General features: G+C 45.9%; 2 protein-coding genes across 6 annotated transcripts in view; one reads left to right on the plus strand and one right to left on the minus strand.

Moving 5' to 3' along the window:
- The window catches only part of ATXN7L3 (ataxin 7 like 3), a 36,213-nt gene extending 29,678 nt beyond the window's left edge, over positions 1-6,535 (plus strand). For all 4 annotated transcript variants that reach the window (XM_079948873.1, XM_079948874.1, XM_079948875.1 and 1 more), the window contains exons 12-13: positions 1,353-1,486; positions 3,112-6,535. In XM_079948873.1, the coding sequence (XP_079804999.1) occupies positions 1,353-1,486; positions 3,112-3,263 (286 nt within the window). In that variant the 3' untranslated portion in view covers positions 3,264-6,535. The remainder of the gene's footprint in view (positions 1-1,352; positions 1,487-3,111) is intronic.
- Positions 6,536-7,963: 1,428 nt separating this feature from the next.
- Positions 7,964-14,143, minus strand: TMUB2 (transmembrane and ubiquitin like domain containing 2). Of its 2 annotated transcripts, none has more exons than XM_079948885.1 (3): positions 14,025-14,143; positions 11,223-11,875; positions 7,964-9,769 (listed from the first exon to the last, which is right to left on the minus strand). In XM_079948885.1, exons 2-3 carry the CDS (start codon positions 11,768-11,770, stop codon positions 9,415-9,417), a joined length of 903 nt encoding a protein of 300 aa, XP_079805011.1. In that variant the 5' UTR covers positions 11,771-11,875; positions 14,025-14,143; the 3' UTR covers positions 7,964-9,414. The 2 variants fall into 2 exon arrangements, with proteins under 2 accessions (XP_079805011.1, XP_079805012.1); XM_079948886.1 differs by lacking the exon at positions 14,025-14,143 and adding an exon at positions 13,331-13,940 and having other exon boundaries at positions 11,223-11,871.
- Positions 14,144-15,832: the final 1,689 nt, after the last annotated feature.

Below are 15,832 nucleotides of genomic sequence, written 5' to 3' on the forward strand. Positions count from 1 at the left end.
TCAGCCTCTATCCACTCAAGCTTCTGCAATTCCACCCCATGCTGCCCACACATCTTACAACTTGCTTTCTCAGTCATCTAGACAATTTTGTTTTAATGCACTGCACAACATTAGATCACATCCCCGTTACTCTGTATCAGTTAATAACTAGGGACCCTCCAGTCCTTGATAATTATTGCAAATTTAAAAATCTCCATTTTACCTGTAAAAGTTGGACATGGTGGGGACCAGCCCTGTGTCAGTTCTAATCTTGGTATGACAACTTTGTTAAGAGTCTTGAAGTGTAAATCAGAAGATTTTGCCATTTTGGTCTAGTTCAAGGATTGGGAACCTTTAGGGTCCTCTAGATATCACTAGATTCCCACCTCCTATCAGTCTCAGTCACCATGGACTGTGGTCAGGGACAGTGAAAATGGTGGTCCAACAACATCTGGAGGTCCACAGCTTCCCCATGCCTGGTCTAGTCTGTTTCCAGGAGTCCTGTTTACAATCAGGTGACCCTGGGGACAAAAAAATTCACTCCCATAGTACCTTGTATTCAGAAAATATACTGCTCTTACAGGGACGTGGGTGGCACTGTGGGTTAAACCACAGAGCCTAGGACTTGCCGATCAGAATCCCCACGACGGGGTGAGCTCCCGTTGCTCGGTCCCTGCTCCTGCCAACCTAGCAGTTTGAAAACACGTCAAAGTGCAAGTAGATAAATAGGTACCGCTCCGGCGGGAAGGTAAACGCCGTTCCGTGCGCTGCTCTGGTTCACCAGAAGCGGCTTAGTCATGCTGGCTACATGACCCGGAAGCTGTACGCTGGCTCCCTCGGCCAATAAGGCGAGATGAGCGTCGCAACACCAGAGTCAGCCACGACTGGACCTAATGGTCAGGGGTCCCTTTACCTTTACCTTTACTGCTCTTACACACGGAGGTTCCATTTGGCTATAAGGGTTAAAAGCCATCTATAAGATCAATTATCTATGAATTCATTCTAATCCTTAAAAAAAAAAAAAGCAAAGCCATCTAAGCTAGCTATCTCCTTAAAGTCACACCCATAATGATGCATTACTTCTGTCTGCAGCCAATAATTAGGGGGCCTGGAATGCTAACGTTGGGAGTTATCTCATCTGCAAAGTGAACGTTTTGCAAAGGTTTTGCAGAATCCTTTCTCTGGAAAAAGCAGTTGGATGTGAAGGCAAGGAGGAGGAGTGGAGTGTTTTGCTTTGTGACACTGCCTTGTTTCCTTTTTACTCTCAACGTGGCTTTAAAACCTCAGCCGAAAAGCTGCAGAAGCAGCAGCAGCTGCTGGAGGGGGTCATCTTGCTCCTTCACCCCTTCTCATACATCTGCCCCTTTTCCTAGCTCACTTCCCGAGGCGGAAGGAAGTGTGGAAAACGACAGTTTTGACGTGGCGGAAAGTCAAGCCCTCATGAATAGACTGCAGTGGGACGGATCTTCAGATATCTCGCCTTCGGACTCGGCTTCATCGAAAGCAAGTAAGAATCGGACGGGGTGCCTAGTTAGAGCACGGCATAAGTTGGTGATGGACTGGGCTGCCATTAGTGCTGGGACAGCATGTTCTTTGTGCCTTTTCTAAAACAATCTTCCCCAAGAATCTTTTACGGTGGTATATCAGGTTACGAACTTAATTCGTTCCGGAGGTCCGTTCTTAACCTGAAACCGTTCTTAACCTGAGGCACGCTTTTGCAAATGGGGCCTCCCGCGGCTGCCACATGATTTCTGTTCTCATCCTGGGGCAAAGTTCTTAACCCAAGGTACTACTTCCGGGTTAGCGGAGTTTGTAACCCAAGGTACCACTGTAATGGTGTGAACTTCTTACTTTGCATAATATATTGTGCTTGACATTGGGAATGGGCAAGGATACTGAAACAATATCCGCAGCATTCCGCTTTATCCTGTCATCCATTCCCATCCACACCCAGATTTATTTATTTATTATTTTTGGCCAGGCATTGCATATGCTATGTACTTTCTAGTCTGTAAGACTAGGGTGAGAAATCATATGGACCTCCATATGTTTCCTGGACTACAACTCCATTGATTCCTGGCCATTCTGAACTATAGGAAGTTGGAGACTAACAATATTTTTTGTTTTTTTGGGGGGGTTGTTCTCCAGCACTGCTTTATGCCCACAAACGCTGGCTGGAAATCTTGAGGGATTGGAGGGAGTGTTCCAGGAACCTGGAGGTTCCCATGGCATGGAGATGAACAATGGTGGGCAGGATGCCTTGAAAGATAGCTTTGTCCTTTGATAATGTATTGCAGTGCACAGACTTCTTTGGTGACTGGGCCCAGAAGACATTGCTTAGCACCCCCTGAGAGTGGAGAATTCCTTTCAGAATCCTCAGCCATGCCAAGAAATTCCTTGGCAGATAAAATCAATGTGGGAAGGATCCCCTGAGTATAGAAGACTAGAAACCCACTGTTCCAGGTGTTGGGCACAGCATGGCAGCAGTGAGAGGAAGACAAAAGAAGCAGTCATAAAATAGCTGGATCTTGGTGTAGAACGGAGGAAGCATTTAGGCGACTAAGAACTCTGAAAGACAGATACATGCCAACTTGTCACATGGTGATAACACTGAGCAGCGATGCGCATGTCGCTTTTTGGACCCAATAGTTCTAAATTTATGCAGTTGATATGTTTGGCTGAGAGTCATTTAAGTGTTGAATGGTATTGGGACAATTCTCGCACGCATGCTTCCTCATCTTTGTTTTGCATGCGTGAACAGGCTGTCATGGGTATGAATGAAGTGGCTGATGCATTCAGTCCAAAAGTGATTGATCAGAAAGATACAGTGGTACCTCGGGTAAAGAACTTAATTCGTTCTGGAGGTCCGTTCTTAACCTGAAACTGTTCTTAACCTGAAGCACCACTTTAGCTAATGGGACCTCCCACTGCTGCGGCGCTGCTGCTGTGTGGTTTCTGTTCCCATCCTGAAGCAAAGTTCTTAACCCAAGGTACTATTTCTGGGTTAGCAGAGTCTGTAACCTGAAGCGTATGTAACTCGAGGTACCACTGTACAAAGTGTTGTCAACAGAGAAAAGAGTCTATGAAACATACCAGAGGCTTAACGGGCACTTGCCTTCTTCTCCACCTCAGGTACAAACAACTCAGAGTCCCGGAAAACCAAAAAGAAGAAACCGCACATGAGCCTGGTAGGAGGTGCTCCAGGAATGAGCTCCAGCAAGAAGAAACTGAAGCCGAAGCAGCTTGCACCTCCCACCCCCAGCCTTTATGACGACATCAATTGAATAATGCTGGGATGAGGATAAAGAAAGCAGGGAGGAGGGGAGATGCCCCGGAACCCTGTCCGACCCAGTTCGCAGGAAAGGAGCAGGACTGTCTCCTCTCAGGCACACCTTTTTATGAACTGTGAAGAGAGTTGGCTGCATGTCTCCCTTTTCCTCCCAAGCCTCCAGCACACATTGCACAGCCCTTTGTGTCCACTGGATGTGAGAACGAAAGGACCGGACTGCTTTTGGTGCAGTGGGCACCCACCTCTTCCGGGGAAAAGCGGGGGGTGGTGTTTTGAGGCGGGGCCTTGAAGATGAGTGACTCGGTCAGCCAGGGAGTCGCTATTCTCTTTCCTCCCCCACCCCACCCCCGTCCCCGTTTCAACACGTCTATTTATTGTGATGTTAGTGGATGTTCAATCATGACTATATATACGGTGGCATTGTATCGCTTCGCAACCCTGGAGACTGACTGGGCGGGGTGGTGTGTATCGGCCCGCAGCCTTTTCGGCCTGGTTTGCAAGAGAATTAAAGGGTCTCTGGGGGGAAATGGAGAATGTCTGTTGCGCTTCAGTGCCTGCTCTCCCTTCTCGAGAGCCTCTGCTCCGAAACGGAGCCTCCTTTCCGTCGTGCGAAGGGGGCACCAGATCGTGAACCTGCCTCTGAGCTGCTGCAGCGGCGCTCCGTTGTTCAAAAGGCTGTCTCCGTGGCTGCTGTATCCCTCTTGCCCTCCCAAGCAGGAATAATGCTCTTGCTGCAGAGAGCAGTCCTCAGACATCTGCACAACCTGAGCAAACTGGGATGGAGGCCGAAGAGAGGTTTGGTCTTGTGTTGCTGCTGTCACTACTGCCAAACGGTGTCTGCTTCCCTGCCAAATGGCATTTCCAAGACTATGTATAAAGCAACATGATGAATGGCTTTGATGATGTGGGCAGTCTCTCCCGGCGATGCATGTCAGGAAGCTGGTGCAGCTGTTTGCTTCCGAACTCTTCCTATACTGGGCACAAATCTAGGTTTTGCCCAACCCTGGTGAGCCAATACCATAAGATTTGCAATGCTTTATACATACTCCGTATGCAGGTATGAATCTCCGTACAGCCCTAAAAATTGGCTGTAAATTAGAATAGTTGGTTGTTGCTTTTTTTAATTAAAAAAAATGGCTCTGCTGTTTAACATCCCCCAGAAGATGTTAATGAAGGTCAAGCACAGGAGGGGCAGCGCTGCCTTCCCTACTGTGGCCTGTGTGGGTCGATGAATCTAAACAAAACCTTGCTGGAGTATTAGAGCCAATCTTAAGTGTGCCTGGGTGGGGCAATAGAAGAGATGGGAGGGAGGATGTATACTCTTAAGTGAGTACTTCCACCGCTCTCTCCCCATCTATATAAACCTCCCTTCCACCTCAATCCTGGCCTGAATTCTATTCCTTCTGTAAGCAGGTGCAGTTTTTAAAACGCCAGAAATCATGGTGGTCCTAGATGGAAACTTGAAATTGCAAAGTTGATTCTGGAAGGTGGAGTGTTGCTGGTTTCATTGTGTCTCTGTGCTTCTCTTTTCTGGAATTTTGACAAGACTTAGAAAAGGGCATGTGCTGTCCAATAAGCTTTGTGCAAGCCCAGCCCCGCCACCCCCAGCTTCTGAACATACTTAAAGGGAATTTCTCGTGTATTCTTCTTCCCTTTCCTCTATTCCAGAGAATGCAAACATGTGTGTGTGTTTGGGGGAGGGGGGAGAGACTAAGATTTTCCTCCCATAAATCTGTTCTGTTGCAGCTACGCACATGCCTACTTCAGCACAGCGATGTCTGCTGCTGATGCTGGTTTTTCAGGACTGAGCCTTTCAAACCTTTTCCTCCATTCTCATAGCAGCTGAAAAAGCCAGATGGGTTGCAGATGAAAGTCCGCCTTTGCCACGGCTAAATTCATGGGCTCAGTTCTGTAAGGGGAGGCTTCTCTGAGCAATCACTTCCCACAGTCCCGAAACAGAAAACTCTTTGCATGTTCAGCTGTTTGTACAGAGGGTCTCCGAAGAGCCTTATGTCTTCCTGCTTCCTCCTTAGTTTCTCACACTTTTCCTGCCTGTGAGGCCCCAAATTGTGGCAGCCGTGTTTCCCTACATTGCAGCATGAATGCTGAATCTGCAGTCACTGAACAGGTGTGACTGATGATGTTCAGCATGTCTGGAAGTAGAGGTAGCCTACTCAGCAAGTTAACACGATTTTTAGTTTTTTCTCTCTTTCCCCACCGCCCTGCTCCTCTTCGCTTTGCTTCCCTAGGCAAAAGGTACAAGGTATGCAGGGAATGTTCAGAGGACGAGGCAAGCTTTTGCCCCACCTGGAGCAAGAACTCCATGTTATTTAAAGGTAAATAGCATGGAGCTCTACCAGCTGAATTGTACAATTCTTTTGTCTTGAAGGGATGGATCCTGCACCACAACCAACCTTTTTTTTTTTTAAGGTCCCCTGTTTTCTTCTATGGCAGTCTGCACTCCCCCATCATTAGAAACCAGTGCTTCATGTTGTGCTTTAGCAAATGTTTTTGAAAACATGACTTGACAGCCTGTGCTATGCAGGCAATGATCAGCCTTGCACCCGCTTCTGACTTAACTAGTTGAACCGAATCATATCTTTCCAGAGAGAAATAGTAAGGAAGAAGAAGAGGGAGACTTTTATTCAAACCAGGATCAGTTACCTTCTCTATGCCTGGCAACCAGTTGCTACCCCATTAAAATTATGTACCTGTAAAACTGAAGCGGCGCAAAAGTGGCCAGATTGAGGGAAAAGGAAGACCCCTGCTCAGCCTCCATGGTTGCAGCTGAACCCTTTGGGATCATGTTGCAGATAACCTAGGAAGTGTAGCATCTGGGGAATTTTGAACATTAATTGAGGGAGGGGTAGGGTGGGGGAAGACCTAGGTCTTTTTATATATGGCTCTGTATCTGCACTTGCACCCTTTAATTTTTTTAAGGTAGGCCTGTTTCACTTGAAGAAGAAAAAACAAACCCGTGTATTCTATCATGAGTGGACTGTTGAGAGGTTTTTAATTTGTTGATGATGTACAAACTGCACCTATGTGATATCTTTGAACATGTGCAGAAATCATTGGAGTAAGTACTGTACTGTGGTCTCTGAATTATTTTTTAAAACTTGTTTTGTGTATGTAATCTCAGCTTGTACAGGTAGGTAGCTAGATTTTTTTAAAAAAACAAAACAACCCTGTCAAATCTGTATTTTTTTTCTGCCCATCCATGGATTGCGGAATGCCTGTGTAAATAAACTGCAACTCTGCTTGGTATTTGAGCCTCAGGCTGTTCTTCATTGTTTAGTCAATTAGTCTTGTCCGACTCTTCGCAACCCCATGGACCAGAGCACACCAGGCATACCAGTCTTCCACTGCCTCCGGGAGTTTCGTCAAATTCATGTTGGTTGCTTCGAGAACACTGTCCAGCCATCTCGTCCTCTGTCGTGCCCTTCTGCTTGTGTCCTCAGTCTTACCCAACATCAGAGTTTTTTTCCAGAGAGTCTTCTCTTCTCATGAGGTGGCCAAAGTATTTGAGCCTCAGCTTCAGGATCTGTCCTTCCACTGAGCACTCAGTTGATTTCCTTCAGAATGGATAGGTTTGATCTTTTTGCAGTCCATGGCTGTTCTTAGTTCTGTTAAATTGTTGCTTTCAATGCCTACTCAATCCTCATCTTGAGAGTAGTGTTGAATCAGATCTTCTGTTGAAACCAGAGGGCTTTTTGCATTTACAAAAATGCAATTTTGGACAGCACCTGAAAGACTTGAGTGTGAGTGTGTGAGTCTAAAATAATCTAATTGTCAAAAGCCAGGCATACGCACATTGTGAAATCTCAAGAAGCTACAGAGCAAAAGCTTTGCAGGGTTGGGGAAGAGATGAGTGCTACAAAGCTCCTGCTCCCTCTCAAAAGCTAGAGTAAATCGCAGGAGCAAGAGTGCTGTCCAACTCCCAGAATGTTTAGCTTTTCTTGAAACAAAATTTGGAGTCTACATAGAGCACACAATCTTGCTGTAAGGCTAGTTCCGGTTGAGTGTTGCAAGATTACTCCCGTCATCTCTGAGTGCTGGCCATGCTAGCTGGGACTGATAGAAAGCAAGCAGGTAGAGAACCACAAGTTAGGCACCCCTGTTTTAGACTGTAGATCAGGGATGTACACTGAACAGGTCAATCACAATCTATCGATCAATTGTGGGGTGTCCCTGGTCGATCCCGATCCCCCAAAAACAAAACAACTTTGCTGAAGCCTCTCCCCCCCCCCCCAAAAAAATGCTCAACAACTTTAGTTAATCCAATGGGTAGATCACTGCCATTTTTTTATAGTGGGAGTAGATAGCAGTCTCTTGGGAGTTGGACATGCCTGGTGTAGATCATGTAGCAAAGCTGTTCCGAATTTGGTGGTGTGAAAAGCCTGTATATGAAGAGTATATAGAGTATATAAAATTTGGGTATGGAAACTTCCCAGCTCCAGCAAAAGACCTTTTAAACAAGTAAATAACTGGACATATATATGTAGCACACCAAAGACTGGGAGGGGAAGAGTCCAATCTCCCCCAATTTACAAAAAGCTTCCCTGCCTAGTCATTTAGAGACGATGCTTAATTGTCACAGGTAGTTACTCAGATGCCTGTTTTTATTTTCCTTCCTTATTTTCCTTCCTCTTAAAGCAGATTTGAACAAACTCCACAGAAGAAAACACGACGACATAAAATCTGCATGGATTTTTATAATACATTTCACACAGTGGATGTCAAGCGCAGGTTTAACTTAAAAGAATGATTTCTGACAACTTTTAATAAATGCCTTGATTTTAAAAGCTAGATCAGTGGTACAAATACTAGAGATTGATTTTGAGGAGGAGTGGGAAATTACTTGGCACTGATAATTACCATCGGAAATATCTGAAGTTGGTTATTCAGTTCCAACTTAGGTTAGCAACCATGAGGCCTGAAATTTAATTAACTCCCCCAACTCTCTCCACTTAAGAAACAAGTTGTGGGATTTAAAATACTTTAGCAAGCTCAAAGAGAAGTCGCCTACAACCTAGCAGAGAGGGGTGTAGTGATTACATTTACCAGTCCTGGTCTTTTATGTCTTCGATGTCAAATCATCACCGCTGGCACAGAAGACAAGGGAAATTCAGCTTGCCTGTCTTCTATTTGAAGCCCTCTCAGCCAGTGACCATGAATTCCAAGGAGATAAATGTGGTTTCAATACTTGTAAGTCAACCTGGTTAACCCCCAAGTGCTGCCAATATTCTTCCTGTAGACAGTTAAGAGGCAAACCATGCAAGCGTCTTGGTTACTAATGGCATTCTGGATCATAATCCTTGCAGTGTGTGCACATGCAAATGGCCCTCTTTGGAGAGGGCTCTTCCTTTCTACAGCACAGGGGTAGTGTGAGCATCTCAATGGAGTCCGTACAGTAAGAAGTGAGCAGGTGTCTTCAGAACATAGTTCAAGGTGCATGTATCTTGGAAAGGTGGGAGGGGAGAAGGCAGGTGTCTCACTATTTCACAGTGCATCACTGTGTAACTACCATGTAATTAGTGGCAGTGAAATGGAGAGAAGCATGAACCCAAAGATCATTCCATTCATGCTTTCCAAAGCAGCAGCAGCAGCAAACTAAACAGGCAAATGCTTAGGTGGAGAGCCCGTTTCCTCTATTGCGGGGCTCAGAAGTCTTAAGAGCACAAGGGACAGGAACTGTACTTCAGTACAAATGGGTTCTCTACGATAATCATCACCAAGTTCCAAGTCCTAGTAGCTGTGGAGAAGAACGTGGCAGCCAAATCTCTCTTCGAGGCCTAGAAGCCGAACGACAGCAAGGCAATGCTTCTGACAGCTGAAAGGATTCTATCCTGAGAGTAGGGGGAGATCAGAGCAAACACCTGTGGCCCTGCTCTCTTCTATACTTGTCTCGTTCCCCTCTTCTAGCATCACTCTTCAAAGATACCCAAATGCTGTAGCGATAGAAAATGTAGAAATTAAGTACAATTTTTCAACTCAAAGGTTTTGTGGAGCTCTAACCTCCATCAGCGGAGAATTCTGGATAAGAGCTTTATATGTCCCTCACAGGGTATGAATGAGTGGAAGTACGAAACAGAGAGCACTCAAGATTTGGCAGCTAAGGCCACTCCCTCCTTCCCCATGGCTGCTCATCGTCCATACATCCCGAAAACAAGGAAACTAAAAAAGACAGTCGCCCCAACCAAGGAAATGGTGGCCGGGGCTGTGAATAACTGCCGGTAGTTGATACGGAAATACCAGATGACCGCCAGCATCACCACAAAAATGGGAATCATCAGGTTGCCCATGCTCAAAGTGATACCGCCAGCTTCCGATGGTGCAACCACTGGGTCAGGCATGGCGGAGGTAGCAGTCTGAGAAAGATGACAGTGGATTACGCAATTGTCCAGGATGTTGAGAGAGCGAAGAGTCCGTGCCTGGTCCTGGAGAAGCTGGCCCTGGTAGATAAACTTCATCTGATTCTCCCGGCCTGGGAAGTACTTGCTTTGGAGAGAAAAACAAGGAAATGAACATCTAGGCCAAAGAGAGAGGGGGGGGGGAGGGAATACTGATGGGACTGCTTTTAAATGGGTGTTCTGGCGGAGACTGAGGAGAGTTGTAGTACAAAATACCTGCATGGCATGTTGTGGGGTAAGGCCGCTTTAAAATAATCAACAACATACCTCACTACCCTATAAATAAATGTGTTCACAAGTAGCAGTTCTCATAGGGGATGTGGAAGTTGGTGGGGTACATGAAACAAGGGGGGAAATTTCTGCATGCTGGATCCTAGTAGCCTGGCAGCACTTCCTGGAGCGCCCATGGCTCACATCACCCCAGGGGTATTCCAAGAAGTGCTGCTGGGCTGGTAGTCGGTGCACAGAAGTCTTGCACTGCTGTGAGTGCACTTGGAGGTCTCAAAGTTTTAAGAGGAATAAACCTCCACCCCAACCACTTTGTAGGCTAATAAACTACACGCAGCTCTTGCTATTTACCTACCTACCCACCCACGCACCCACCTGCAAAGCTTTCTTTGAAACTTTCCAAATCTTTGGAAATATTTTTTGTTCATCTCCCACCCCTAAACTCAAATGTGTAGTACTGTTTTTTAAAGGTCAGGTGAATGATTCAGCTCAGCAGACTGCTGTACAACATGCTTCATGACACTCAAAATGAATAGGGTTCGTCTGCTAGCGCTGCTCACAGCCGCATATAATGCAATGGTTCCTTATAATCAGTATGCCAGAACCACCCTCCACTAGTCTCCTTTGGACAGAACTTCTTTATGTGCAAAACTAAAACTTATTTCACAATACTGAAGAAAGTATACAAAAAAATGTCAGCCATAAGTATCCAAGAGAGCATTTACCTGCATGATCCTCTACATTATTCTTTCTCATTGTATTGTGTCATCCAGATTACAGTAGAATCATAAAACTGTAGAGATGGAAGGGACCCTAAGGGTCATCTAGTCCAACCCCCTGCAGTGCAGGAATCTGAACTAAAGCATTCATGACAGATGGCCATATGATCTCTGTTTAAAACCCCACCATGAAGGAGAATCCACAACCTCCCGAGCGAGTCCGTTCCACTGTCAGAGAGCTCTTACGTCAGAAAGCTATTCCTGATGTTTAGTTGGAATCTTCTTTCTTGTAACTTGTGCTAAAGGTTTTTTTAATGCACATTTTAATGATCAGTGACTAAAGATTTTGAGATGTTGCATCCTGTTTATCAAACCTTTTCTTATCAGTGGTTTGAACACATGTATAGATGATGTACTTGTGCAAGTATTTCTTTTGGCTTTCAGTTGTTTAGTATTGTTGACAACATATGAGACAAACCATTTTACTTACTTGCTTTAACTGCAAAAAAAACAGGTTGCACATTACTCACTGTTAATATGTGGAGGCAACACTTTGGACTTGTGCATATTTTATTCATATTCAACACCACTCACCTCTTGAGGATGCCAATGGTGTCTTCTGGCTTCACAATGGCCACCTCCTCTGTGTCATTGAGGAATTTGAGGCGCACCTTGATAAATCCTGGGTTTGGTTCACTCTCCTCCATGACAGGCACAGCTTGTGGAACTCTCTGGTTCTCTTGGGAATCAGCAGCAATAGAAAAGGTCCTTTGGGACAGGCCCTGAATGTCCAAAAGGCGGTCTAAGGTAGCATCTGAGCTACTACTGCTGTCTCCTTGCTCAACTGCAGGACCTGCATCAGAAGCAGGACCCTCTTCTGCCTTCTCTTCAGCCCCTTCTGCAGCACCTTGGGGCTCTGACTGTTCTGACACCGAGTTCCCCACGTAGCGTTCAATGGGGCTCAAGTGGATCACTGCTGAATCTCCAGTAGCCACAACCGTTCCCAGAAGATGGCTGCCACCATCCGCCACATATGTGGAAAGCCAGGCCAGGATCAAGGCCATGATAAGGACCACGAGGCCAGCCACAACAGTGACTTCATCCCCCACACCTTCAATGATGGTCACTTCAAGGGGCTCCATCTCTTACCTTTAGAGAACAGGGGAGCAACAAGGATAGCAGTTCTGGCCTTGACAGCAGAGGGAAATTCAGATGGCATCTGATTAGGATTTCAGTCCCATTTCTCACTGCAGTTTTTAATTAAGGAGAAAGAGAGACAGTGGTTTTTACCCCTGGTTTTACCTGCTGTTTTCAGTTTTCCTGTTTCTCTGAATGTTAAATAAAATAGGCATCAAAGTCAGAGGGGCACAATTCATAGTTCTCAGCCTAGGCCCATGAGATTTAGCCCCTACCTCAGTCATGACCTCAAGGAGCCTTGGGCAAGTTGCTATCTCAGCCTCAGTTCTCCAGTGGTAAAATGGGAATGAAAGGGTGTTGCAAGGACAAACAAGACAATGTACAAAATACTTTACAATCTGTACAAAGATGGATTGATGACATATACTTAGTGAGAAAGAGGATCTAGAAAACAGAGCAGTTAACATTGCATGCTGATGCACACTATCTTTCCAACAAATCATCAGATTTCTAGAGACCTATGTTTCTTTGTATTCCAACAAATCTTTTTTTTAATTTACCAGCTTGGTACATGTTCTCAGGAGTAAGATATCAAGCAGCCAAAATGTATATGACTTGAGGACATACTTATAGGGACTAGGTTTATTTGTTTCTTACTTACCAAGCGGGATTTAGATCTAAAATTTGCAATAGAAGCCAAAACTTGTAGGCTGGAGCCTTGGTTATCCCACTAGATTGCAACCTAAGACCTTCACATCCTCTTGCCTGCTAGCCTCCCTGTTCAATATTAAAAAATAAAACTGCCTCCAGGTTAAGAGAAGTTTCCATTTGCAGAACCAGTTTGTGACGCAAAACTATGTCTTCATGGAAGCGCCTGGGGAAGATTAGTTCACAGAAGTACATTACATTGCTCTGTGCTGGTTGTACTGGTTTTCAATAGATTTTCAGCCCAATTCAAGGCAGTACTTTTGATCTATAACGTCTTATAATGTCAATACGGTGAAGAAAGCAGGTTACTTGGGGAAAGAGACAGCTATGACTGAGTATGCTTTCCTCAGTCTCAGCTTTGTTACTGACCCTATAATAGCAACCCAATGTACAGAAACTAAGCAAGTGAAGCAATTCCCACTACTTATCTCCATGCCAGAAAAATATATTTAATTTCCTCTTGTCCAGTTGACGTTAAAAGGGGCGGGAGGTGGGGAGTGGCAGAGATATACTCCCCTCTATCTCATTAGGATTTTTAAGATTGACCCAGATCACCCCCTTATCCAATGATGGAAAAAATACATGTGACAGGCAAGAATTAGCCTCCTGCCATTGACTTTGATGGCCTGCTGGGGAAGTAGCCACAGTAAACAAAAAACTGGGGCACATTAAGTTTCCATTGATAAGGGAGGGAGCAAGGAACCAACAACTTGGCATGACATAAGCACTTCATGACATAAGCACTCCATATAGTCCTCCTATTTGCACGATATATATAGCACAGGTGATTTCCATGTCCTCCTGGCCCCCAAGGAAGTGTATGCTAGCTGAAAGCTTTTCTGTTTTGCCCAATCAACCTGCCTTTTGCTGGGTTCCTACTTCTCCCTTCTACGAAGCCTTCAAGGAGCTTGTCCTCAACTCCTGTCTTTTAGCCTTGCTCTGATGTTCCCCATCACCTCTGATCCGGTCCCAAGTTTCAGCAAGATCCGTCTCTCGGGTTTTAACTTTAAATGGGCATTGCCCCTGCCCGATGCCCCCCCCCCGGAAGGTTTCCTTCTCCATTCCGTTCTCCCTCATAGGCTTCTCCATGAGCTTTGCTTCCCAAAGTTAAAAACAAAACAAACAGCCCACTAGGCGGGGGGGGGGCGGTTTGCTTGGGGGAAGGGACGTGGAGCCTCGCCAGTGCAAAGGGAAGCAGCTTCCGGGCCGCGCGAGGTGACAGAAAGGAGGCAGGGCGAGGAGGAAGCGGGCCCAAAAAGCAGCGTGCAAACGAAAAGAAAAGGTGCCGGGGCAGAGGAAACGCTGCCCGAAAGAGGGGCGGAAAGTTCCGACATTTCCGCGGGCAGGAAAGCGAAGGCAAGGGCGGAGAGGCGCCGAAGGGAAGGAGGTCCGGCCGAAAGGGTAGCAGCAGAGCGGGGAGCGCGCAGCGCTCGCAACCGGGAGGCGCCGAAGGACTTCCCGGGGGGCGGGGGAGAAGCGGAAGGGCCCGCTTCAAAGGGGTCTCGGCACTGGAGCGTCAAGCTGGGGGCCCGCCGAGAACCTGTCACTCACCTGCCCGAGAGCCCTTTCTTTCCCAGAGGAAACGGTTACGTCACTAACGCCCGCTGCCCACGTCACTTCGAGGCGCGAGAGGTTGCCAGGATGGAAGGCCGCGGTTGCCATAGCAGCGGCTGTGTAAGGGAATGGGTGACGTGTATATTACGCGTCCAAGGCGTATTGCGTACATTTATCATTTTGTATACAGTACTATTTATCTCTGGTGTGCCCGGCGTGCTCTGGTCCATGGGGTCACGAAGAGTCGGACACGACTAAACGACTAACAACATCTAGCACACCCTGGTCCCATTCCACATAAAAACTCAAATCGTGAAAGAAAACGTTTCTGTATTAACTCTGAAGTTACGTTTCCTACATTTCTGAAATTACGCCATGAGGTTATACTTTTCTGACAATAGGAAGAAATAAGGTATATTAATTTAACTTACAGTAATTAATTCTAAATGTGTATATATACATATATATAAGCATATTCAAATTCTCCTTTTGATGGTAGGCCACCCTGTTCACGGGAGTTGGTTGCTGCAACTCCGGGCATTTTTAGATGATGGCTGTTGTCTGGGGGGGCTTGCATTTCAGTCTGGTTTTTGGCCTCAGTTTGGTACTGAAACATCTTTTGTTGCCCTGATAGAGACAGAGATAGAGAGACAAGGGGAGTTCAGCTCTGTTAACTCTCCTAAAACTTTTGACAGCCTTTGATATTATCAATCCTACTATCCTAGTGGTTCCCAATTGGGGATCCGTGGACCTCAAGGGGTGCACATAACACCACACACACACACACCGGTTTGTGGCACCATTTGCATAACAAAAACCACCATAGATATATCAAAATTTTCAAAAGTAGGGGGTTCATGGCTTGGCTTTTGAAAAACGGGGTCTGCAGTACTTAGCTAATTTGGAACCACCGTCCTGGAATGAATATTAGGGCATAGTGGCAGGGGGCATGCACACTAGACCATGTTGCAACAGTTCCCTTTCTAGGTTGATGGCCACTTCTATTGTTGATGGCAACAATCCTCCAGGAGTTATGCTATGGCGTTCCACATGGCTCCATTTTGCGCCTCTCACTGCTTAACATCTGCATTAAGCCACTGAGCGAAGTCATATTGGTATCCAGAGCAAGGTATCCTCCATCTGCTACAGAAGCAATATATCTCCTTTTCATTGTATTCAATAAAATACTTTGCCCAAGGAAGGGCACATGCGTCTCACCGCTGCGTGCCTTCTGGTGAGCTTTTCCAGCACGGTATTATGTGGCACTGTCTTTTGAAATGTAGCCTTATGAGGCTTTGCCCTCAGGTGGGAAAAATATTGCGCCCAGGAAAGGGAAGTGGGAGTCAACAGACACTCAAGGAATAGTTTCAGAGAAAAAGCTTTATTTCTACCATCCATGAACTGGTAGAAGGAGCAAGTGTGATAACACAAAAAAAACATGCACGAGTTCACAGTCATGTGCACAGAGTATATATCCCCTTCCAGTTCCCTCCCCCTTTCTCCTCCTTCCAGAGTCCTGTCCATGAGTTCCTCTAGGAACAGAAAGCTGTCTTGGGACTATTGGACTCTTGGCACCCTTCCCAGGAAAGGGGAATGAAAGCGGTTCAGCATGTCCAAAGATGTTGCAACCGAATGAGATAAGATTCGTTTCTCAGGCCTGCTTTGAACAGAGCCTATTCATTAGCTTTTTGAAGCCTTCTTGTACTGATAAAAAGTAACGGTTTGCCCTTGCCACAGCATCTTGTGAGAAAAGCAGAGAAGAGCAGAGAAAAGCTGTTTTGGATTTTTAGAAGACAAAAGGAATT

Source organism: Podarcis cretensis (genome assembly GCF_951804945.1).
Source record: "Podarcis cretensis genome assembly, chromosome: 13".
Taxonomy (NCBI): domain Eukaryota; kingdom Metazoa; phylum Chordata; class Lepidosauria; order Squamata; family Lacertidae; genus Podarcis; species Podarcis cretensis.